This window comes from Cyanistes caeruleus, chromosome 9, assembly GCF_971803275.1.
Source record: "Cyanistes caeruleus chromosome 9, bCyaCae1.hap1.1, whole genome shotgun sequence".
NCBI lineage: Eukaryota > Metazoa > Chordata > Aves > Passeriformes > Paridae > Cyanistes > Cyanistes caeruleus.
Genome location: NC_141709.1, coordinates 26,177,556 through 26,201,851, shown reverse-complemented (window position 1 = coordinate 26,201,851; position 24,296 = coordinate 26,177,556). Strand labels below are relative to the sequence as shown.

Here is a 24,296-nt window from a genome sequence, read left to right as displayed (position 1 = left end):
GGGTAGCTCCCGGGTCGCTATGAAGCTCCTTTTAAAAATCCTTCTGCAATGCTGCCTCCCGGTAGATGGCAGCTCCGCCGGGCGCGCAGGCAGCGCGGGCGGATGGAGTAGGGCGGGCCGGGGCGCAGCGCCGCGCTCCCACGCGTGTCCCCGCTCCCACGGCGGGCCCAGGCTGCCCCAGCGCCCCAGGTAAGAACCCCCGGGCAGCGCGGGCTGGGAGTGCCGATGGGGAAACAAGAGGACTTTGGGGATCGCTTGCGAGGAGGGGGAATCTGTCCGTGGGAGGGACCGCTGGCAGGGATGCGCGCACCGCCGAGGAGAAGCCCAGCCCGGGCTCCAGCGCAAATTCTCTGTCCTCCTTTCCCTCTTTGTTTCTTTTTTCTCTTTCTTTTTTATTTTTCTTGTTTATTTGGAGCGTACCACACTTCAAAAAACAAAAAAAAAAAATAAATAAATAAAAAAGCCAAACTACCTGGGAAAAAAAAAAAAAAAAATTATTGCAAACTCCCACTAGCAGCTCGAGGTTTCGTTCCCATTGACTCCAGCTGCCAGCCCGCTGCTGTGCGGGTTCGGGCGGGGATGCGAGGGTTGTAACCCGGCTCAGGGAATGGTCGGGGACGCGCATCCCTCCGTCAGCAGGGCTCCGCGGGTGGAGAGCGCAACTTTCCCCCTGTTTACATAATGATGTTTTAGTAAGCTGCGCAGCATGGGGAGAGCTGCCCAGGGCAGAAACAGCCCCGAGCGGGGCCGGGAGCCGGGAACGACGGCGATGGTCCCGCTCGGGGTGGCTGCGGGATGGGTTTTTCTTTCTGGTGCGTCTGGAAGTTGAGTGCAGAAGGGACGGCAAGGGACGGCAAGATGCCGGCAGCGCTAGGAAGCCTTTCTAGGACAAATCACACCCTCGCGTCACCCCGTTGCGAGGTTAGACGGCAAAACGGACGGGGAGCCCCCTGGAAGGAGCTGGCAGGCCGGTCTTTGCGCCCCCCCTCCACGCTCTCCCTCTTTAAGGGGTGTATAAATCCCGGACCTGCGCTGTCAGCTCTTCTTGATAAATTAAGGGTTTCGCAGTCGAAACCTATTTACACCTCCATTATAGGGCTAACCAAATGGGGATCCGCATGCATATTTTTACCGCAAGAGATCTCATACATCTCCGCCAGAGTCGCCCCTCGGGCCATGGGATAACAGATAGGGAAGGGGGGTGGGTTGTGCTCCGCCGCGGCCAGCACTTGAGCGGAAAAAAGTCCGTGTCCCCGAGGGGTGCTGGCTGTCCGGGGCTGCCGGGACCCCTTCCCCTTGCAGGGGACAAGGAGAGGGTGAGCTCCGGGAAGCCTAGCGGGGGACACGGGCTCCTCTGCTCCAAAGCAAGGCCCTGGGGAAATTTCTCCTCCGATTGGGATGGGGTTTGACTGCCACGCTTGCCGCCCCACACTTTATTTGGGGGGAGAAGGGACGAGAGCCCCATACGGAGCCATCCTGTCCCCGGGCTTTTCCCGGCCGCGCTTTCCATTTATTTCCAGCCGGCGACCTCGGGCCCCTCGGGGGGAAAAGGGGTCAGCGCATCCCGGGACAGGTCCTTGGTGTCCCCGAGGGTCGTCTCGGCACGGCTGTCAGCAGAAAGGAGGGAGGGAGCAATATCCCCCGTTTCCCGGTGGGATTCCCGCACCGAGCGCTGCCCGCTCCCTTTCGAAACGAAAGGCGGCCGGAGCGAGGTGGTACCGCAGCCCCAGAGCCGGGCAGGGCTCGGCACAACACCCCTGTCCCTGGCTGGGGCTGTGCAGGCTTGTCCCCGCACCCTCTGCTCCAGCCGGCCGCGCTCCGGCTGTGTCCCGCATTCCGGGCAAAAAGAAATGTCCCCGCTCCGCCTCATCCCGTCCCCTCCGGCGGCACCCTCCAGTTCCACTTGGTTAGCTCAAGTTTTCCATGTAAATGACAGTAATAAATATCTAATCATGTCCCGCAGCTATCGGCGGCTCGCCGAGCAGCCGTCATTAATGAGACATCCAGGGGAAGTGGGGGGAAAGAGAGAGGGGGGGAAATAAAAAGGAAAGTTTTTCCGCTCTCCCTGCAATGGTTTCTAGAGGCGAGGCCCGGCCGAGGTGATGGGGAATGCGAGGAGAGGAGCACCTCGCTTCTCCGGAACCATCCCAACTGTGGGGTCGCGCTTAGGCTCAAACCCGTCCCCTGTAATTAACCCCCTCCCCAAAATCCCAGCAATTCCCCCCGAGGGAGGGGCGAGGCCGCTCGCATCCCCAGGCTGGGGGCTGCTGGCCCGAAAGCCCCGCGGGGACGCGTGTGCCCATCCCCGCCGTGATTCCCAAACAATTCATGGAGCTGCGATGAGCTCTGAATGCTGATGCTGGGCCGAGGGGGGGGACGGCTGAGGCCGAAATTAAACCATGAGAGTTGGATTTGTTCGCCTAACGCTAAACAAATGGACTGATTACCTTCTTTCCAAACGCATCAGTCATACTACATTAAGTAGCAGAGAGCTAATTATCCCAATTAGGAGGCTGATTTATAATTAATGGCTTGGACCAAGTGATAATTGGATGTTAATGGATAACAGTTTTTGTCTGAAGTAGCCTCCCGCTTCCCCAAAGGCAGAGCTGGAGGGTTTGGGGTTTATTTACCCTCTCCCTCCCTCACCTCTGCACGGAACACAAAGCAAAAGAAAAGCGAAATCTGCTCTTAGCTGGGTCGGGTGAGACCCTCCCCAGGCTGGGGGCGCCTCTGGCCGCTTCCCAGCCTGGCCGGGGCCCAGCGAGGAGGGCTGCGGGGGTAACCTTCAGCACCCACCTTCCCCAGCTTTTCGAGCAATATCTGCTGCTTTTTTCCTCTCCTCCCTGAGTTTCCAAGCCGTGGACAAGTGACCCTGCTGGGTACCTCATCCACCTACGGGTCGTGTTCTCGATGAAGGGCAAAGCCCTACAGGGTGCCCTAGTGCAGATGAGGCTGTTCCTCTGCTTTCCCTGTCCTGGGGAGGGCAGGATGGGACTCACCCTGGGGAGGAAAGGTTTTACACCCTCCCTGGCCCACAGCTCCTCACCCCCTCCCGTGCAGTAGCGGGCAGAGTGTAAATCTGCAATTTCTCACTGCTCTGTGTTTCTCCTGACCACATCCCAGACCTGGCTTTGCCGACTGTTTGGCTTCTCTCTTCCACGTTCACTTCTCACCCGTGAGTAAGTTGATGCAAGTCAATCCTACTTCCTTGTTTGCCCCAGCCAGAGAGACTTGGACCTACAACCCTTTGGCTTTTGGATTGTGTTTCTAAGTTCAGTTTTTCCATTCTAACTAAGAACTGCAGTGGACACGAAATTCCTGAAAGGGTAAGAGTGACTTCAACCCTGAGTTACCCCATGACTGATGAGAAGTTGTTAATTAAATTACATCAACATAGTCAATGCAAAAAATGCACCCAAAACTGTATCATCAGTACACAGAAAGTTGGTTTAGACCAGCTTTCCAGCTTTTCCTGCAAATTTACAGAGATGCTGATGTCTAAATGGCAGATTCTCCTCATGCTCACACCCATGAGCAGGGATGTTTTTTGCTGTATCAGGAGGCACAGTTTCACAGAGCTGGTGCAGGTGCTGCTTTTCCTTAGTGCCAATGTCACTGCCTGCCCCAAAGAAACGGAGTCAGAGGAGCTTCCCACAAATCAGAGAGAAGGGCAAGCTTGCCAGGCAAGTTTTGCACAATACACTTGTACAGGGAGTGACTGCAGTGGGTTTTGTTCCCAGTGTCTTTATCCCTTAAAAGAATGTTTTGCTGAGAAAGAAGGAAACAGATGAAAAGAAGTTGGAGCAAACAGTTTCTTTTCCCTCTGTCGTTTTCACAACCAGAGAAGGTCCCAGACCAGCACTTCTGATGCAGCTACCTGCTGCTATTACTGGTGACACTGTGGGGAAACTGTTCACCTAGAAGTAGTTCATGTTTTCTAAGATTCCAATAGTTTTTCAGGGGCATTTCAAAATTCAGCTTGTCAAGTTGAAAATGCTTCTACTGAGGCACTGATGAGTGGCAGCTGGGCTTAAACCCTTACAAAGAGTTGAGTGCTGGTTTCTTCAACTTGTGTCTGAACAGAACATTTGTATCTACCTTGCTCCATTTGGAAAAACCCAGGAGTAGGGAAAATGCTGAAGAACGGGAATTCAATAAATCCCAAATTTTCCAATCCTATAGAGCTATTAATAATCTACTTCAGGGGAATTTCCATCAAAATATGCTGGTGGAGAATTTGGAAATGTAGCCAAATACTCAAGAATTAATTAATGGTGCACTGGGGTTAGCCAAACCTGGGTCTTTCACCAGTTTAGTTCACTCTAAGAGTTATTGAAATTGATTTTTTTTTTTCTTTTTAACTTCATTAGGTTTTGGATCAGACTTCTTCTGTTTCCTAAAGCAGTTCTGGTGGAATTACAGCTCATGGGAAGGAGAGAGCCTCTAAGGGAGGGCTGGGAGCAGGATGGACCAGCAGTTCTCCGAAGGGAGGGAAATAGATATTTACACCAAGAGTTGTGGGTAGCTGGCACAGCTCTCTTAGGACCAACAGCAGCCTCTGTATGGCCAGAGAAAATCCTGACCTGAGAAATGATGCTGCAAAACTGCAAGTGTCAGTGTGATGCTCGGGAGCTCCACTAGGATCTCCCAAAGAAAGAGTGACAATTGCACTGGGGGAGATGAGCTGAGGGATCTCACCAGGGAGAAAATGCTCTTCCCAAGGCAGCTGTGGGAACCTGATGTCTCTAGCCATGCCGAGCGCCGGGCAGGGAACAGCTCAGAGAGCTCTTGGTGTGTGCTGGCACCAGGTGGGCAAACGTGCCTGTGCTGAGGGGCTCCACATCTCCCCATAAAACCCAGCAGACATTTAGCAGCTCTGCCTGCTTTACAGCACACAGCTCTACAGAGCACAGATCACCTGCTGGTGGCCAAAATACATTGCTTGCCTTGGCAGCTGCGCTTAATTCGGTGTGGGGATCCAAAGGCTTACGGGAAAGGAAGCCTTACATGCAGCCGTGGTGCTCCCCAGCCCCTGGCACTGCTGCCACTAACTCCACTTTGGGGCCCTGTTTTAAGGTGGCACAAGTCTTTCCCCCACCCCAGCCCCTCCTTGTAAAAGCCACTGAGCTCAAGCATCTTTTTCAGTGGTAGGACAAAAATTTGTGTTACCATTTGCAAAGAAGAAAAACCTCAAACTTCTGGTTTATTCTTTTAAGGTATTGGAAGTTCCTTACAATTGCATAGAGCTGCCTTTCAGGATTTTTCTTTTTTTTTTTCCTTTTAGACCAAGGTAGGATTGCCTGCCATTCTGCCTTATAAATGATTTAGGTCTGAGCAGAAGCAGTTGCCATTCTGTGTTTTGTGACTATTTGGAGTGCTGCAAGAACCATCTGCAGAGGCAGGGTCCAGCTGAACTTGCAGAAACATCCTGAGTTCAGGCTCTCAACTTCTGTTGCTTTCAAATTTTGCTTGCTTTTTCTATCTCTCAAAATCACCTTTGAGCAGAATTGCACTTGGCATCATAACCTCACAACCCTCCCTCTAACCAGCTAAAAGAGCACCTAGGAAAGTCCTTTTGTGCCAGCAGGGTTAAACTCCAGCAGTGTGGCAGAAACCACTGCATTTCACAAAGAGACACTGCTCCGCTCCTCGTGTACGTACCAACCTCTCTCAGCTTAACACCCAGAACTTACAGCTTCAACTCTTTACTTTCTACTTGATGAGTAGTGGTGGTGGGTGGAGAAATCACCCTCCCTGCATGCCTCATCCCAGTGCCTGCCCATTGAGCCCAGAATCTGGGCTGAGGCATTGCAGCAGGAGTGCCCAGAGCAAGCCTGCACTCCCTCCTGCCAGCCTGGCTGCGGGCTTGCAGCACCTGGGAGCAGCAGGAGAGGAGTTGGCAATGTCTTAAACTGCCTCAGAAAAATCTTTTCAAAGCTTATCTGTGCACTTCTTGCAGTGTTTGATCTCCCTTGTTAGGGCTCAGTGTTAGATTGTCAGATCAGCGTCGTGGTTGTGCTGCTCAGGACAGACACAGGTGTTTGTCACTAAAGGTCACAGGCTTAAAAACATATTTTGACATAGAACTGTAGATCCTTGTCTTCTTAATGAGACTGCCATGGGTAAAATCCTCCAGGATATTGCTCCATCTTTCAGGGATGGGAGATGCCTGAACCAGAAGTCCCAAGGGGCTGCCTTCCAAGACGGTCAGTTTGCTCATGGGAACAATCTGCAATCAAATATGCTGCAGGCAAAAGCTTTTTGGGGGGCAGAGAGCAAGCAGTGAGCCACCCCCATGCTTCCAGCAGCCTTGGGTAGAGTTTGGTTTGGAAAATTCCCTTTGCCAGGATTAGGGAAAACAAAATGATGCTTCTCAAGAAAGCCTTTTTCACAAAAGTGAGGCGGAGAGCTGTACAGGTACTTTGCTGTTTTTCTTTTCACAAGAACACCAAAGATAAACCCTTTAAGCAGTTTGTGAATTCAGTAGTTCGATTGCAGGGTGCTTTAAGGTCACTCCACGTTCTGAATTCAGGGCAGACCAGAGGCAGAGATGCTGTAAGGTGTGGGGAGCAGGTGGGCAGCACAGGAACGCGCGAGGCCAGCTGCAGCAGGATGCGACCGCATTTCACATCCAGGGATGTGCAGCAGCAATGTTGGCAGAGCTGGGCTGTGGGGTTCAGTTTCCATTCTGCTGTTAATGATAAGAAATCTTAAGTGCATGATTTTATTTTTATCACTGCTGACTGATCTGGAAGCAGAATGAGATGAGAAACTCGAAGTGATCTTCGTATCAAGAGCTTTTCTTGTTTACCCAGGAAAATGCACTCCACTTCGATAAAATTTCCAAGAGCTTCCACTGAGGTTTGAGTGCTGCTCTGAAGGGGAGAAGGGAGGTTTGTCCTGGCTTGATCTGTAAGCACTGCTTGTCTGATGTAAATTATGACAAGCAAGGGATTTTGCACCACAGTGATGTTTAGTGATGCCGCTCCTGGCTCTACACTGCGAGCTGCTGGGCTCCAAGCCTTTAAACTTATCCCTCACTCAAAAGCAGATCCTTTAAAGATGTCTTTATTTTCTTTATTTTGGACCTAGCAAGCCTGCCCTCTGAAGAATCTCTCTGCAAGCAGAGGCATTGGAAAGTCTTTTGCCAGGAAGTGTTTAATCGATCACTCGGTTCTGTTATCTTTTGGGTGAAAAATGATGATTTCAAAAAAGCCTTAAATAAAAATCACAGCAGCTGATGAGAGTTACCCCTGCCAGCCAGGGCCTGTTACCTCAGCTGCTCACAACCTGGTGTTGAGAATTTCTAGGGTCCTGCAACAAAACTTCCTTTTTCTCAGCAGGATGCTCTGAGGTTTGTTTCATAAAAATTACAAGCCCTCTCACATCCTATGATGTTTCCAACACAAATAGATGAGCATTACAAACCCAGTTGCTGTGCTCATCATCATCAGCACAGCCTCAAAGAGTCAATTATTTGACAAGGTCTACATAAAAATGGTGACACTGTCCCTAACTGGTAGTATTTCCAGATTTCAGCTCCTAGCAATCCTCCTGGTTTTAAGAAAAAAATCTCTTTATTTATACCAAGGTCACTAGGAATAGCTGAGTGTGAGCTGCAAGAATTGCTGTAATTGGTCAGGTTTTGTTTTCGGTGCATTGTCACTTATTTAACTAGATACTGCTTAATTAAGATCTCTCTCTGCACTTAGAAATTAACTTTATTTAAATCCAGGGATTTTGACAGGTGTAAAAATATTTCAGGGAGATCAGAAATGCAGAGTCCTGGGGGTTTTTTTTGGGAGCTGTTCTCGGTTCCTTATTTCAGTTATAAGGAAATCCTTTTGGAAGCCAGTTTTCATGGTGTGTGCTGCTCTCGGACTTTGACATTTGAATGAGAAACTGTGATGTGTTGCAGTACTTCAAATTATCTATATTTCACCCACTACAAAGGTGAAATTGTTTCCTTAGACATTCAGTAATCTCACGTGAGGAACAAAACTGATTTATAACATGTTGGTTATTATCTTACGTGATTTTGGACCTTTATATATCTAAAAGATTTAGGGATATATATATAAAAAAAAAAAAGATTGAAGAAAACCTCTTGCTAGGATCATTTATTCATAAGCCCCCAGGTATGTAATTCATTTAGTACCAAATACATATAAACCCAATGTCTGTCTATAGAGTGTGCCTATTTTCCTAGAATGTGAGTTATAAATAACAAATCTTTGACTCTGTGTCTTTCTGATTTGAAGTGTTTCTGAATAAGGAATTAAAGCATAAAACCGTAACACAGAACAGCTCCGGGGGAGATGAGGGGGGATATTCTGCTGTGATTCTATTTTCAATGATGATTTTTGCCAGTGGCAATAAGAAGGAAAGGATGTTGCAGCGCAAACCATTTGCTGTTTTTCCCTGTTAGTAATTAACAGAGGGTTCCTGTGCTTTGCGTAAACACCAGCAGTGATTTGTACCACCTTGGCAGGTCCTCAGGCTGAGAACCACAACTTTTCTTTTACCTGACAGTGCTACTCCTATTTTTTTCCATCACCTGCAGAACCCTGAACACCAATCAAGTGCACCAGACTTCAGTTTCATTCTTCATTTTTTTTTTTTTAACTAATCTTTTCCTTGTGCTCAAGCTGTGCCTTACATCAGGGCACAGACCCAAGGCTGTGCCACGTCTTCCAAACTTTAAATGCATCTGTGGTGAACCTCTTCATGAGAAATGAACTTTGGAGAAATTCCCTTCTGAAAGTGACTTTCCAATGTCCAGATTTGATTTTTTTCTATTTTTTTTGTACAGCTTATTTTCCACATAGAGAAGGCCTCATACACCCTCTCTACCAGCCCTTCCATTTTGGGGACAGCTTTGATGAAGTGATAAAGAAACATCCCATGGTGCCAACCAGTCAAAAGCAGACTGGCATCCTCTTCTTGAAACCTCTAGGAATAATTCAGTATTTCTAACTAATAGATTATATTACCTCATTTATTATGATGGCACCTGAGTGTCTTGTGACAATGAATCAATGATCAATGAATTTAGTCTCAGTATTTTGTTGAGTTGGGGATGACTCACTATTTGGAGGGAAATAAGATAATGGTCCAAAGCCCCTGCAAAGCCGCATGTCCTACATCCAGCCTCAGCCTCACCTCACCTGAGAGTGTTTCCTTGAGAAGGGCAAAAGTCTTCTTTGGGATTTTGTTTCGGTGATTTGCTGCTTTGTTTTTTTTTTCCTGATAGAAGGGAAAATATGGTTTTCTTGCCATGTACTTTTCAGAAAACTTCAATTCATTTTGAAATTTTTTCTCAGCACTGTCTCAATTCCACATATACACAAGCCACTAGGAACAGGAGTTTTCACCTGGTGAGGAAATGCGTGTATGTCTCTTAATATCTTCTCTCAGGACAGAATTACAATAAATTATAATAAATTGGTACAATAAATTATACCAATATTAGTTACCAGATTAATAGGGAAACTTAAAGCCTTGTACAAAGCTGAGAATTTAAAAACCCAGCGTCAGATCTCCCCTGCATGTCACACTGTTACGTGGTGCACAATAAATTGCATTACCCTTGTGCTGTACGACTTTATGGGAACCTGAGGTTTCCAAGGCCAGTGCAGGGAAGGGATGGATGGGAGCCACGCAGTGCAGCTCTGGGGTAGCAGGGCTCCTGTTTCTGGCTGGTAAATGTACAGATTGTTTTGCATCAGACTGAACAGCTGAATACAGAGTGATGGGGTCCCTGGATTAGTCTGGGATGGGAAGAACCCTGCATTGCCTGGCCTCAAAGCAATGCAGGAATGGAGAAAGCTGAATTTCTCATAGACAGCAGCAGTTAAAGTTAAGGGGAATCCCATATCCTCTCTGTGAGGCTGGATCCTGGCAGGACACAGCCCCTGAGAAGTCTTCAGGCTTGGGAAGAAGAATAGGTACAGCATCCATGGGTCTTCCATAACAAAAACACAGGTGAGAGGTAAGAGCCATAGGAGGGTTTTTGACACTGAGGTGGCCATGCCAGACCTGTAAAGGGGGAAGGAATGAGAACCCCAGCAGGGTCTGGTGCAGGACGTAGCGAGGAGACCTCACAGCCCTGGGTGCTGGGAAGTGTGGGGAGCCAGGAGAGGGCAGGACTTGGATGCTGGGGGTGGGAGGGCCTCTGCTGCTGCCAGAGGGGTCGTGCTGGAAGGGACCAGAGGCCCCAGGAGGTGCCAGCCCAGGCAGTGCCCAGCAGCACCCACCCCTGTTCTGAGCAAGCGCTGCAGGATCAGCCCACGGCTCCCAGCAGGGTTCTCTCACCTATTGTCTTCCTGCACCTTTCCTCAGCTGCCATCTCCTTTCTTTGCTGCTCCCAACTCTTCAGTGATCTCTGATGCACAAAATCAAGATGAGGAAGCCCCTTTCTTTCAGGATGGACCCTGTTACCCTCCCAGCTCATCCACAGCTGCTCAAGCCCATACCTTTCCATAAAGCAGGAGTTCAAACTTTGCTCTCATCATCTTCCTCCTAGCTGTGGCTGTTCCTGAGGCCCTCCAGCCACGCAGAGACATAAAAGATGCATTTGCAGATTTTGAAAATTAAAACCATCTATACAGCCAGTGGGAAGGGATCAGCTTATTTGGTTGCTTAATGAAATATAAAGATTATTTTAACCAGTGTAAGCACTATTCGACAGCTTGTGAAACACAGCAGTGGCTTGATGAATGGCTTTCTCCATTTAAAAAAATTGCTGCATGATGTCTTTTAAATATTTAATTTATTGGGGTTGGAGTGAGCTCAGAGCTGACAGTTAAACAGGAGCTATTTGTGGTCTCAGTTAACTTTGCTTACCCGGCTGAACCGTCTCGCTCAGTAAATTCCCTCATTTTTTATACAGAATCTGGGATGATACATTTGCTGCACAAGTGAGTAGGAAGTTCTGCCTGTTGTCTGCACTGCAGTGTAACAGGCAGTTATCAAAGCTGTGATGGGCATTGACTCCCATCCTGGGTCCACTCCTATCATAGAAGCCCTTCTCTCTTTTCTTTTTTCTTCCTCTTTTTTAATTTTTTTTATAAATGTACTTTCTTCCAGGCCACCCAAAGATGTCCACATAAAATCATCTTTTAACAATCAAAAACACCAAAATAGTCCTGGAGCAAGTGTTTGGGCTCCAGACACAACACCACTGGCAGTGTCCCTGGAAGACTCTTTAGTATGGGAAAATTCCCCTCCTCTCCCTCTTGGCTTTTCCTGTAACGTGCCAGCTTGCTGCACGGCCGACGCCGTGCAAGGGGGATTAGAAAAGAAAAACAGGCGTTTCTGTGAGCTGGGAGTCAAAGACACTTGGCCTCCCACGTATCTTCTGGCAAGGCTGAGCCCCGGTGTGGATTCTCCAGCCTCTATTAAGGACAGAGGTCTGGCAGCAGCCCAGGGCAGTTAATAGGTTCTGTGTCCTCAAATGGTTTTCACAAAACACACAGGAACTTAATAAGCTTTGAGACCTCCACCCTGCTGGCCAAAGCTGGTGCAGCCAGCCAGCTGGTTCACAAGTGAGGAGGCAGAATGAAGTTGCAAACCTCTGTTTTGCTGCCTGTGCTGGTCAGAAAAGCCAGTCCTGCCCTTATCTGTGAATAACTTTTATTGGGTGGTGTGATGCTCTTGGGAAATGGACCACATCAAGGATGGGGTGAGGCTGAACCACAGGTCAGTCTTTCCCAGGTGATGGGAGATGTCCTCTGTGACCATATCAATGGTACATGTCACTGGGACATGTCCCTGAACACGTCACCAGCAGCAAAACTGTGCAGTCCAAGAAAGCAACACCATAGCTGTAATTTCACCATGAACCCCACTGTGAGGAAAATAGATAAGAATGCCAAAAATCTGTTGGTGTGTGAAGTCCATCACCTTGATCAGAGAGCCAGCAAACAATTTTGTCATTGTTTAAATCTTTGCTGAGCTGCATTAGAGCAGAACTATGGCATTCTTGCGTTTCGGTTGGCACCTGAAATGAAAATGTCCATTTTCACATTTTGTCTTAGAGTCATGGGGAGTCAACCCAGAGTGGGTGAACAGGCAGACGAAGACACATCAGGCTGTGTGTCAGATCTTTGTGGTGTAACCACACCTGGACCTGTCACCCTCCATTGTCACTCAGTGCTGAGATGATGCAGTGGCAGAGCACGAGGGACTTGGGGAAACAGGAACGAAGCAGAGCACTAAATTCCAAAGTTATGGGTTTATAGTTACTGCAGCCTCTTTGAGAAGACAATCCCAAAACCAGAACTCACATTTGTGAGGCTCATCCTTGAGCTGGCACAGTGTTTGACCAAACTCCAGCTGCATGTTTCCCTGCCCTGTTCCTGGGCACCACAGTGCAGGGATGTTTGCGAGGGTGAAGCCATGAGATGCCCCAGGCCCTATTGTGCTAAATTCAGCTGCTCCCGTTTGGTCTCTGGCTGTTACACAAGGTCACTTCATGTTTGTGCTTCTTACATCAAGGTGGAGAGAACAGGAGTTAGAGCAGGAGGGACAGTGGGACCAACTTATTTCCATCTCTCCCTCTTCACCACAGATCTGTCCCTCCATGGTATAAATCATTTACTGGGAAATATGCAGGTCTTTTTGCAGTACAGAAAATACAGCAGATAATTGTTCTTCCAAATTTTTTTCTGTTCAGTGCATCACATTCCTCCTATGGGCATTTTTCCTAAAATCATCACCTCCCTCCAGTGTTTAAATTATTTTCTAAGAGGCTGCCTGAAAAGATGTCTGCTTTCCTTAAGTTAGTCCAGCTGACCCTCTTTCCCTGAACGTTTGTTCATTGCACTGACTTTCCAGATGGTGACTTGCTGATGTAAACGGTGGTTTAAAAAATTTATTTTGTGGCTAATGTTTCACAACTTCCTTTCTGATGTCTTACAAACTGCAGGAACGACATCCTGGAGGCCCTCAGTCATTTACAACAGGGATGAATGAAGCATTGCTCGGCTTTTGAGATCAATATTAGCTCAGTTTTACAGATGGTCTATAAGGAAAAAGAGCTTGAAGTTTCATGCAGAGCCCACACTAGGAAAAAAAAAAAAAAAGCCATTAGTTTTCTGAAATAATTTCCTTGCTATTGAGCTATGAAATGTCGGTATTTATTGCAAACCTTATTCCCTCTTTAGCCATAACATTTTTGGTGCTATTATGCCGCAGATTTATTTTCTTTTACACCACATGCTCTTTTCCCACCCTCCACCCCCCTGTATCATTTGTGTTTTCTTAAGAAGACCAGTTAGAAAAATGAATAATGAATGGAAACAAATTATAAATGAGTGAGTTCAGATGAGAAACATTATTTGACATTCCAGCACCGGGATTACAAATAGTCCACTGTAGGCAGTGATAGGGGGAAAATCCCAGCTAGCCCTGGAGCTAGGACAATGCATTAAAAATCACTCTAATATGATAAACTGTATTGTGGTATGCAAAAAAATTATATTCCCATATTTTGGTCAGCATGAGTGAGATATAGTCAGATTCTGAGCTTTAAGTTTGGAAGCTGGACTGGTGTTGATGGTGCTTCAGGTGTACAGGAGATATTTCCTTTCCTGTCCCAGAACCTGTTGGATTTGAGAGGTCAGACAAGAGCCTTGCATGCAGCACTTTTAACTCTGAGCCCAGCGTTCCCAAAGCTCTGCCGAGACAGCAGGAGGCTGGAGCAGCCCGTCCCTAAGGCCCTGTGTCCTGTGGCTGATGTTTTGCAGGTTTATGTCACCATGCAGCACTATGGAGTGAACGGCTACTCCCTGCACGCCATGAACTCGCTGAGCGCCATGTACAACCTCCACCAGCAGGCAGCTCAGCAGGCCCAGCACGCCCCCGACTACCGGCCCTCCGTGCACGCCCTCACCCTGGCTGAGAGACTGGCTGGTAAGAACAACTCATGGCTTTTGCCCTTGCCTGCCACTAAAAACCCCAAACCAACAGCAGCAGCAACAACAAAATAATCAAAAACCCAGTGCCAAAAAAATACCGATCAGACCCTTGTTGTTTGCGTTGAGCGAGACTCTTCTGGAGTGTGAGAGAGCCAAGGGGCACGGAGTGCTCCTCAGTAGTGTCCCTGTGTCACTCAGGTGACACCTCCAGTGTTTGCTGGCAACTTGCTTCAGACTGGCCTCCGACAGCTGGGAAGCTCAGGGGAGAGATGGGACGTGGTCCCACTATATGGGACTGAAAAGAGAGTTAAAAAGAGACTGAAATGTCTTTTAACAAGTGAACAGAAAACAGCAAAGAATTTCCCTTTCTTGTTAGTAAATAAGGGCAAAATGAACATCATCATGAAGTAAATTGGATTACCCAGCTCAGACACACAGGTTTTGCATTCCCTAGCAGCCCCCTCCTGCCATCCCAGGCCATAGCTCGTTTCTCCACGTTGTCTCTTCATGGAACTGTTTTCCACTTCTTTCCTAAAAAGCACTTTTTCTGTCTGGGAAATTATCTTCATTTGGATCTTATTTGGGTTTCACCTTGACCTATTTCTTTCTGGGGGTCCTAGACCCTGCCTTGGGTGACACTTCCCTGCAGATCCTGCTGCCTTCCATAAAACAGCTTTTTAGCACAAATCAAGTCAGATGTGACTTTACCAGGCAGTGTCATTTACACAGCACTGTTGGTGGTGGGACAGCATGACAGCAGCTGCTGGTCCAGAGCATCTGAGCTGGCTTTCTGTGTTCAGCCATGGTTGTAACAGCACTGCACTGATCCTCTCCTTAATGGGAAGTGCAAAGCCCAGACAGTATTTTATGATTTGGTAGAACTAATTGTTCAAAAATAATGGATGGAGGCCTGAGAATATTTGGTGTGGTAGGGCACATGTATCTGCTCTAAATTTCAGCCTGCCACAAAACATCCAGACCTGGCTGAGATCATCAAAGGCTCCTGCAGTGCAAGTGATCAACAGCTGCAACATCACTGTTTTGGTCTGGGCTTGGATGCAGTGATGCAAAGCAGACCTGACAACCAGAACATGGAAGCTAAAGTAAAAAGTTACCATGCTTGTGATTCTAGAAACTTTCCCAGAATGGAATTACCTCCCCTGAGTGTCTGAAAATGTGTATCTGTTCTAAGATAGTTTTCTAGTTGTCTGACATTGAAAAAAAAAAAAAAAAAAAAAAGAAAAGAAAAAAAATTGTAGAGGGAAATTGTAGAGGGATTCCTTCCAGCCCAGAGTAGGTGGGGAAAATTACCTGTCCTGACAGCTTTGGTGGGCTCAATTTAATAAATAATGGCTTAAGCCAAAATGAGGATGCAGAAGTTTTGGGAAGGTCCTCCCAGGTGGGCAGTCCAGAAAGGCTTGATGATAAAGGTCTTGGGCTTTTTGGATCAGTGAGTCACAGCTGGCTGTCAGATCTTGGTACCAGCACTGTTCCCTTATCCAGCTGTTAGCTGTGACCTTTAAATGGTTCTAAGTGGCCTGTGGGATACTTGGGGTGGCGCAGGGCAGAGCAGGAGTCATCAGTAACCCACCAAAGTGGAATCAAGGAGACCTGGACTCTTCTCTTGGCTCTGCTGCTGGGCTACAGAGTGATGAGGAGAGAGCTGTCCTTGTCCTGGCCATCCATCCCCTTGTTCCCTGCCCCTTTCAGTGGTCAGGTGGTCAGATGGGAGCAGATGGCCCTGAACTCTGCAGTGTACCTTGCAGACCCTGGGTCTCACCATGCCCCTTTTCTAGCTGCAAGGATCTCTTGAAAGATGTTTGTGATCTTTATCTTTTAGAGTAGAGCATGGAGGACTTAACATCTTTGGCCCTAACTAGGCTAAAGCAGAAGAAGATGAAAAAAAAGAATAAAAAATCTATTCTCATATTCTTGACTGGAAAATTCAATTGGTTTCCTGACCTCTTATCTTTAAAATTAATAACCCACCTGGAAGACTTTCCAAATTAAATCTCACAGTCCCCTTGTCTGCTTATCATTGGCAGTGTAGGCATTATATACCTACGAGCTGTTTCCTTTGCAGTTGCCTCACATTCTGTTGCTTCTGAATGTCTTTCAGTGCAGGTTATAGATCTCATTTGCCTTCCAGGGACAGTCAGAATAAAGCAGCACAAAAGCAAATGACCTTAAGTCAGAAAACAGAGGTTTCTGGTGGTAACTGCAAAGCCTCACCTGCAATTTATATTCTCCTTCTTGCACAAAGCCTGAAAACATAGTTAAAACATTAAAATAATTGCTGGTTGCCTCTCGCTGGAGTGGCCAAACTTAATGCATGAGCTGCTGCCTCTGGGGAGCTGGTAGGTCTAACCTCTACTCTAGAAATTTGGGAATATTCCAGCCTGCAGGTAGGGTGTTTAACCAGTGCCCTTTCTCCTGCTTTTGTGTACTTGAAACACAAATGCTGGCTTTTTAAAACGTTTTGGGGAAGCTTCAATTTCATTTCTTGTGCTGGAATATCCCTTCTCCTCACCCGGCTGCCCTGTGAGCTGTGCCCGGATGCACAGGGACGGTCCCTCTGCCTCTGAAGGGGCAGCTTTACCACCAGCATTTGAACTCCCCAAGGAGCTCTGATAGCTCAAATACAAAATTCTCTTGTATGCAACCAGCACTATATTGCTGAAGACCTTTAGCCTGATCACATCTTTGCCAGGTTGCCAAAACCACGCAGCTTTGGCAATCCCCCAGAAGGGCGCTGCGAGTGCTGACCTAGAATGGAACAGCTGGAAGTTTTGGAAGAGGAATGTTTGAGCAGTGCAAAGCTGATTTGCTATGCTCGTTAGCCAGTGGATCTGAGACCTGGCTGTGTGGTGCTGGGGGTGGCCCAACAGCAGGTTTTGGTTTATTGTTTAGATTCATGTCACGACGCTCGTGACAAAAGCGCAAATAAACAGCAGCCAGAGCCTTCATCGGGCTCTGTGCGCTGATAGTGCCAGCTTTTCTCCCTGCTCTGTTGTTTCCTCATGTGTTCATTCCTCCCTTCTACTGGAAGTCACATTCTTAACCGAATTAAAAATGATACCAGACACTGCTCTTTCTGCATTTCCTCTATGAGAGCAAACCTCTTGCCAGACTGTTTCATTCCAGGGCTGTAGCACAGCATGTCCCAACTTGCATAATAAAGGGTGGGTTTTTTTCATTTTCAAGTAACTTATTTTCATTGATTTAAGATCTTTCTACTCCCACTAACTGTTGTGCAATAATAACGCCTCTGGTAAAATAATAAGCCCTTTACTGTTGGCATCAGATTTTCCCCAGTCTGAATTTCTTCTCTGCCCTCAATTTTCCAATTTTCCTTGGTTTGCGAAGTCAGACCTTGTGAGTAGGTGCTCTGCTGAGAAGAGCTCAGCACATGAGCTCTGGGCTTGTAACCAGTGGGGCTGGACGTGGCCCTGGCTGCTGTTTCCACCCCAGATGCTGGAGAGTGTCCGTGCTCAGCAAAGGATGTGCTTTGGAGCAAAATGCACAAAAGCACATGGGATGAAATGCTGTCTGAACTGGAGCCCAGAACAGCTCTCCAATATCATGCCTTGAAGACTGCAGTGAGCTACGCACAAGACATTAAGGAAGTACAAGAGTGAATGTCCCCACATCATTTTTCAGTTGTGTTTTTTAATGGCAGGTGCTCATGCCATGGTGGGGTCTGGACATCCGCGTGTCCTGCCCCTGATGTTGGAGCAGATTGAGTTATTTCAGCCAAATTCAGCACTGGACAATTCACAGCTGTCACGGAAAGAGGTTTTCTCTCCTCCTAAAGAATAGGCTGTTAGAATCATAGAATGGTTTGGGCTGGAAGTGATCTCAAAGGTCATCTAGTTTTAACCCTTCTGCTATGATTTTATCTCTTTGGACACCTCAATTAACCAGTAAAACCCGTATGTATGTGTTTCATTAGCTCTAAAGCAATGGAAAAAACGTTCTGTAGTTTTGTCTGATGTTAGCAAGTGCTTTATTCAACTGTAAGCGTACAAATTCCAATAATTAAATTGGCCACTTTTCTTGTCTTCCAACGGCTGTACATTTCAAGACATCATTTTGGAGGCACGTTATGGGTCCCAGCACCGCAAACAAAGGCGAAGTCGCACGGCCTTCACTGCCCAGCAGCTGGAGGCCCTGGAGAAGACCTTCCAGAAGACTCACTACCCAGATGTGGTGATGAGAGAGCGGCTGGCCATGTGCACAAACCTGCCTGAAGCCAGAGTCCAGGTACTGATATTTCGTGGGTTTGCAAGTGGGGATGTTTAGGAGAACATAGCTGGGTTCCCAGAGGGCTGGCAGCAACCTTGACCTCCCAGGATTCTCCCAGTGGAACCGAAGATTTTGGGGCAATAAAGTTGTCAAAGGCAGGGGCAGGGAGGATAAAATTACCCAAAGTCACACATCTGTTAAAGAAAGTTCTAATCCACGCGCACATTTTTTAAATTTAGGATTGTCTGAAGTGTACGCTGGTTTTCATTTGTTCTTTCACATTTCTTTGGGGGGAATTTTAGAGACGGCAACAGAAGCCTACTTATTTATTTATTTGTGAGGCTTTTCTGGCTTTCTCAGAAAAGTAGAGACCCAAGTAATTCCAGCTGCTCTTTTCCACCAGTGTCAATATTTGTAACATCTCAGGCCAAGGTTTGGGTTTGCTTTTTGTTTTCATTTGTTGTTTTTTTTCGGTTTTTTTCAGTTTCAACTAGTGAAATGTGCTAGTTCATAACCTGCCGGTGAAGAGGTTCTTGTCTTTTAAAAGGCAAATATTCTTCACTGCAAAAAGAAAAAGTAGCTGAAAAAAATTAGTTATTTTATAAAAGTATCAAGGAATTTTGATCTAAAAAATGGTTTGTTTCCTTATCTAACCAACCAAACAACATGAACAAGATTTGCAAATACATTTCTCCTATTCCATGTATCTGATTTAGGTTCAAAAAATAATGGATCCTCTTCTCCTTTCCTAGATGCAGTTCCCAGACAGCAGCCTATGCCTGTAATGAGTACTTTGAGTGTTGCCACCATAGTTTTGATACACTTATAACCAAATGGTTTTAGAAACTTAGCAGACCGTGAGCCAAGGTAATGTCATCAGACATTACAGCTGCTGGACATCCTATTGGATGCAGCTGTCTCACCAATTAGGGGAGAAAAAAACCCTAACAAACCCCAAAAAACATCAGCAGTGGAGCCTGTTAAAGACTCAATATAGAGGCTAGGTATTTTTTAGCCTGTTTGAAATGTTATCTGTAGATTCACTGAAAACAATCAATCTCTAAGGTGCAGCAAAGTGGAATGAATGGTCTTTGGGCACAGTGGGCTTGCAGCACCTCATTACTTGGGGTTCCCCTGAAGCTCCAAGGAGGAATGATGCTGAATTTGGCACTGAGCAGGATTCTCACTGTTTTTTCTCCCTTGCTGTTTGTGGCACTGAAGGTCTGGTTCAAGAACCGGAGAGCCAAATTCCGTAAGAAGCAGCGTAGCCTGCAGAAAGAGCAGCTGCAGAAGCAGAAGGACTGTGAGGGGAGCCACAGTGAGGGAAAGATGGAGCCACCTGTGCTGGAGACCCAGGCTCCCACCCCGGACACTGAGAAGGTCCAGAGCCTCCCAAGCGAGGTTGGCACAGACCTCAACCTGACCCTGTCGGAGCAGTCTGCCAGCGAGTCGGCACCCGAGGACCAGACTGACAGAGAGGAGGAGTTCAAGAGCACCTTGGATGAGGCCAAAGTGGACAAAAGCCCTGGTGTGGACAGCAAGACTTTGAACTGCAAGAGAGCGAGCCCAAAAGCAGGTGAGGGGCAGCATCTTGATGGGGGTTGGTGTCAGGACCCGCCAGTTGGTGGTCAGGACCCCTTTCCAAGGGGAATGCTGGTGGTTGGGTGTAGCCCCATATTCCCTGTGGAGCAGGTGCTCATGGATGGGCTGTGCAGGCTTGTCCTCTTGTCCTCAGCACTGAACAAGCCCCGCAGAGGGCAGGATGTCCATTGCAGCTGGAGCACTGGAAGAGCAAAGGCCTTGTGCTCCAGTTAGATCTTGGGGGAGATCAGTGCCCAGCAGCAGCAGCAGAGAGCTCAGCCCCATTTCTACGCTCTGAGGTGCCAAGTATGGGAAAGGCACACATTTAGCTCTCGTGAGCTGTCACAGCCTCTCCCATTTGCCCTCCAGCGAAAGAGAGAAGCCCATGCTGCTGCCCGAACCTTTCTGGGGTGTGAATAACCTGCATCCAGCCTGTAGGAATAACCCCCATCCCCTCTGTCTCCTGCTACAGAGTCCCCCATCAGCGCAACCGTGACGCCTTCATCCAGCAGCGGCCTGGCTCAGACTCACTCCTACTCCTCCTCGCCCCTGAGCCTCTTCCGCCTGCAGGAGCAGTTCCGCCAGCACATGGCAGCCACCAACAACTTGGTCCATTACTCCTCCTTTGAAATGGGGACACCGTCTGCCATGCCCTACTTGGGCATGAACGTCAACATGGCCCCGCTAAGCTCCCTGCACTGTCAGTCCTATTACCAGTCGCTGTCCCACGCTCAGCAGGTCTGGTCCTCCCCCATCCTGCAGGCCTCCAGCTCCCTGCCAAGCCTGAACAGTAAAACCACGAGCATTGAGAACCTGAGGCTCCGGGCAAAGCAGCACGCGGCGTCCCTGGGGCTGGACACCCTCCCCAACTGACTGCCCCTGGGAAGAGGCACCAGAGGTTGGCACTCCTTGAGACCCCACGCACCCCCACCTCTTCCTGGAGCCAGGTGCTCCCTTGCAGGGAAAACTTTGCATTTATTAACGTCTTCTTAGCACCACGGTTGCGTCAGACATTGCTACTGGCCTGGTCTTCACTAAAATATTTAATGAGGAAGGGGGAGAGGATCTGTGTTTAGGCAGATGAACTGTCCTCTGGACTGCCATGAGTTCAGCCTGTAACATTCAGGAGGAGCCCCTTGTCCTCATCCCCTCGATAAGGTGCCAACTGTGTTATATTCACCTTTTATTTTGTTGTTGTTGCATTCTTTGGGGGAAGAAAGAGTCCTTCTTTGTCTTGTATATAGTTTATAATGTTGACAGCACCCATCATCTGTGTGTTACTGTCAGTGTTACAGAACCGTGACCTCTTTTGCTTTTATTCCCCTTTCCTTTTCGATTTTAGTAGCTAGTATCAGAGTTACAAATCAGCCATCATCTTGACCTCAGCTGGTAGCTAGCTGCTCTTCTTGGGTCAGCATCCTAAAGGTGTTCATGAGGAAGAGAAATGATTGTGCACTTCACCACTCCACTTCTCCCTTCTCTGCTAAAGCTAACTTTTTAACAACTGGGAAATGATCTGAAGGTGAATTTCCTGTTTAAGCACTTCCTAGAAGGCAAGCATTTTTAGTTTTCTTTCTAATAGCACTTGCTCAAAGAGGACAAAATATTGGCTAAATGCTGCTGGCTGGGAGAAAATGAAGGCCAAATTTGCAGGTTATTTTTGATCGATGTTGTTTCCTCTTTGATCTTCAGTGAAGTGTAAACTTTACTTGCAAATTACAGGGTTTTCTTTTTGGAGAGCGTTTTGGTCTTACTTTGACAATAGATAGTAATAAAAATTTTGTATGGACTCCTGGTATGTTCATACACCATGAATTTTATGGTTCTTTGACAAAAAACTTGATTAATGCAAGCTGTGTCTAGAAAAAACCTCTGATAACCAAATTCTATTCTCAAGCCCTCAGTCCAGAAAGTGATTATCAGGTGGAAATGTAACAAGTGAAAAATTATGAACTGCTGGAGGCAAAGCAGGTGTGAGCAGGGGCTTTATATTCTCTTGGGAATTGAGGGGGAATAGATGAACTTGCCAAAAATGCAGGGTTTGAAAGTAACCAAAATTCGCCAGCTTCAGCATTATTGCATTGAACAGTTCCAGTGTCATTTCATTGGAACAACCCATCATTCACCCTTGGGTGGTTTTCCTTGTTGAGAAAAAATGTTTCTGCCAATTTAAATCACTTTTTATTTTTTTTATTTTTTTTTTTGCTTAACCAAATAAACATTTTGGACTCACTGCTATTACCCTGAGCATTAAGGAGGGATGATATTCAGATCTCATCTCCAGTACTGCCTAGGACAGAGAAATCCAGAGTGACTCTGGGGCAGGTGGTGTGTTTGTATCTCAAGAGTGGGGTCTGGCTGTGTCACTAACAGGCTGGGCAGAGCTGTGCTGGCTCTCTGCAAATAATCATAATTGATTTAACACGAAGACCCATAGCCACCCAAGTGGGGCCCCTCTCACTCCCACCTTGCTTCGTACTGGGGCAGCAGCTGGGGGTGGAATTACCTATTTAAACATAGAGGGAAAGAGTGTTTTCAGCTATCACTTCTTGAAAAAGCACCTAACTCACACAAATAAAGATGTAAGAATAGCTGTTTGATGGGAAATAATGGTTTATCCCTCATAAAGTTGTAGCAGGAGCAGACCTCCGGAGGGGGCAGCTCATCAGCTGCACCAGCTTCCAAGGAAAATGGAGTGTCTTCCATAAATATTTCTGTCGTGCCAAACGCTTCAGTTTGGGGCTTTTCTCTCATGCTTTAGTTTTCCTGACTGTGTCAAATCAGCCCCTGTGACCGGCAGAAATCTCAGCTTTGCCAAAACCAAATGTATTTGTAGGAAGCAGATTTTTGGCTGCCCCTTTCAAAGGAGTCTGAGTAAATTAAAACCACCAAAGCACATTTTCTCTGTCCAAAAAGAAAGTCCCAGCTTTCATTTTTTGCTGTCTGTCACCCAAACCAGGGACACCCAAACAGAGCTTTAATTTTCCTCCTCCTTCCTCAAAAGGCTCTATTCACCTATATTTTTTTCTGTGCCCTGCTAACCTCTGCAATGTTCTAGGCTGTGGAGTTGCTTTACCAGAGCAAAGCAAACACAAATTTAGTTAACACCCCTTCTGATGCTGTTCCCTGGTGCCAGTGAACAAGTGAGGTAATTTGGTGTGAGATCAGATCTGCAGTTGATCTCCTTTTTAATTAATAAAAGATGCCCCTGAAACTGCAGCTCATGTCAGAGGGTGTTTCAGGCAGAGAGCAGAGGGTTGCTGTTGTTCTTGCACCTTCCCAGGTAAGACAGGCATCTCTTCTGTGCCCTTGGGGCAGAAAAGGGAGGCACCAGGACACACCAGGGCAGATACAGCCTTACCAGGGTTTGTGATGGATACCACAGCATCTGCCACAGGAAGGTCAGAATGCCTGGATTTATGGGCTGCTCCTGCAAGGAGAGGACAGGCAGCACAGGAGATAAGCTCACTTGATCCAGCACTAGATTTGCCATGATCCTCTGGAGGGAGAGGAGATCTCCCCCACCGAGCCAAGGAGGGAAACTCTTCCTTGTGCCTCAGTGCAAAAATTCATTTTAACATTCACAGCCTTCACATCTCGACAGCCCCTGGAGCCTGACCCCCTTCACCCCTGTGTTTCTGCTGATCTCCTTCCTCACAGAGGCTTGGAGCTGCTACCAGGAACTTCCCCAGTGGAGCATCTCTCACAGCATTAAAAGCCAGCTCTGGGATGAGGCCAGCACGGCTCAGGAGGCAAACTGGGAGAGGAGACATTTGGATTTCCATCAGTCCCTAGGGGCATTTATTCAGCATCATCCTCATCTCCTCTGCGAGGAGCAGCGGTTGACTGAGGTGCAGCTGGTCCTGAGCCAGGGCATGTGAATAATTCCCACCTGGAGATTATTCCTCCCATTCTGAATCAGGATGAAAATATCTAAAATTTAAAAATAAACAGGGGAAAAAAAAGGAGATTGCTTTACGTACAGATGAGTCACTGAATTATTTTATGCAAAGTTTGGGATTTACCTTCTTACAGTCAACCTTAGACATCCATGAGGGGAGTGAGCTGACCTGAAAAGCAAACATTTATTTGTAAATGCAAAAATGCAAGAATTTAGGCTCACAGCTTGCAAAAGTATAATAATTAATTATCTGTCAAAACCCATTCTTTCCTGCATGTTGTTGTAAGGCCTCTAGCTCTTGGGCTATTTCTGACCAAAAGAAAATTATGAAGAAACATAGAGAGAAACTCCCCCTTCAATATAATCCTGTGAATGTATTGGGAAGGCTGAAAGGATTGATTCTGCACCATTCCTCTTTGAACTTGGCAAAGCTGGATGTTTCTCCAGGTGGGAAGAACCCCTGCAAATGTCCTAATCTGGGGTCTGAGATTATCTCCTTTTCTTCCACCAGCCCCAGCTGTTTAGGAAAATGAAGTCACTGATGAGCCTCAGAATCACAACAGATTGAGGTTCCCCTCCTCACTTCCAGACAGAGATCTGACACAACGAACATTTTAGTTGGACATAACGTGGCTTCTTCCATCACA

The 24,296-nt window shown here is 47.2% G+C and overlaps 1 protein-coding gene across 1 annotated transcript; it reads left to right on the top strand.

The window, feature by feature from the left end:
• The first annotated feature begins 16 nt into the window (after nt 1-16).
• Nucleotides 17-23,730, top strand: DMBX1 (diencephalon/mesencephalon homeobox 1). The gene is made up of 5 exons (XM_086841570.1): nt 17-189; nt 13,752-13,917; nt 18,007-18,185; nt 19,389-19,743; nt 20,221-23,730. The coding sequence occupies exons 2-5, from the start codon at nt 13,764-13,766 to the stop codon at nt 20,619-20,621; spliced, it is 1,089 nt and encodes a 362-aa protein (XP_086697696.1). The 5' UTR covers nt 17-189; nt 13,752-13,763; the 3' UTR covers nt 20,622-23,730.
• Nucleotides 23,731-24,296: the final 566 nt, after the last annotated feature.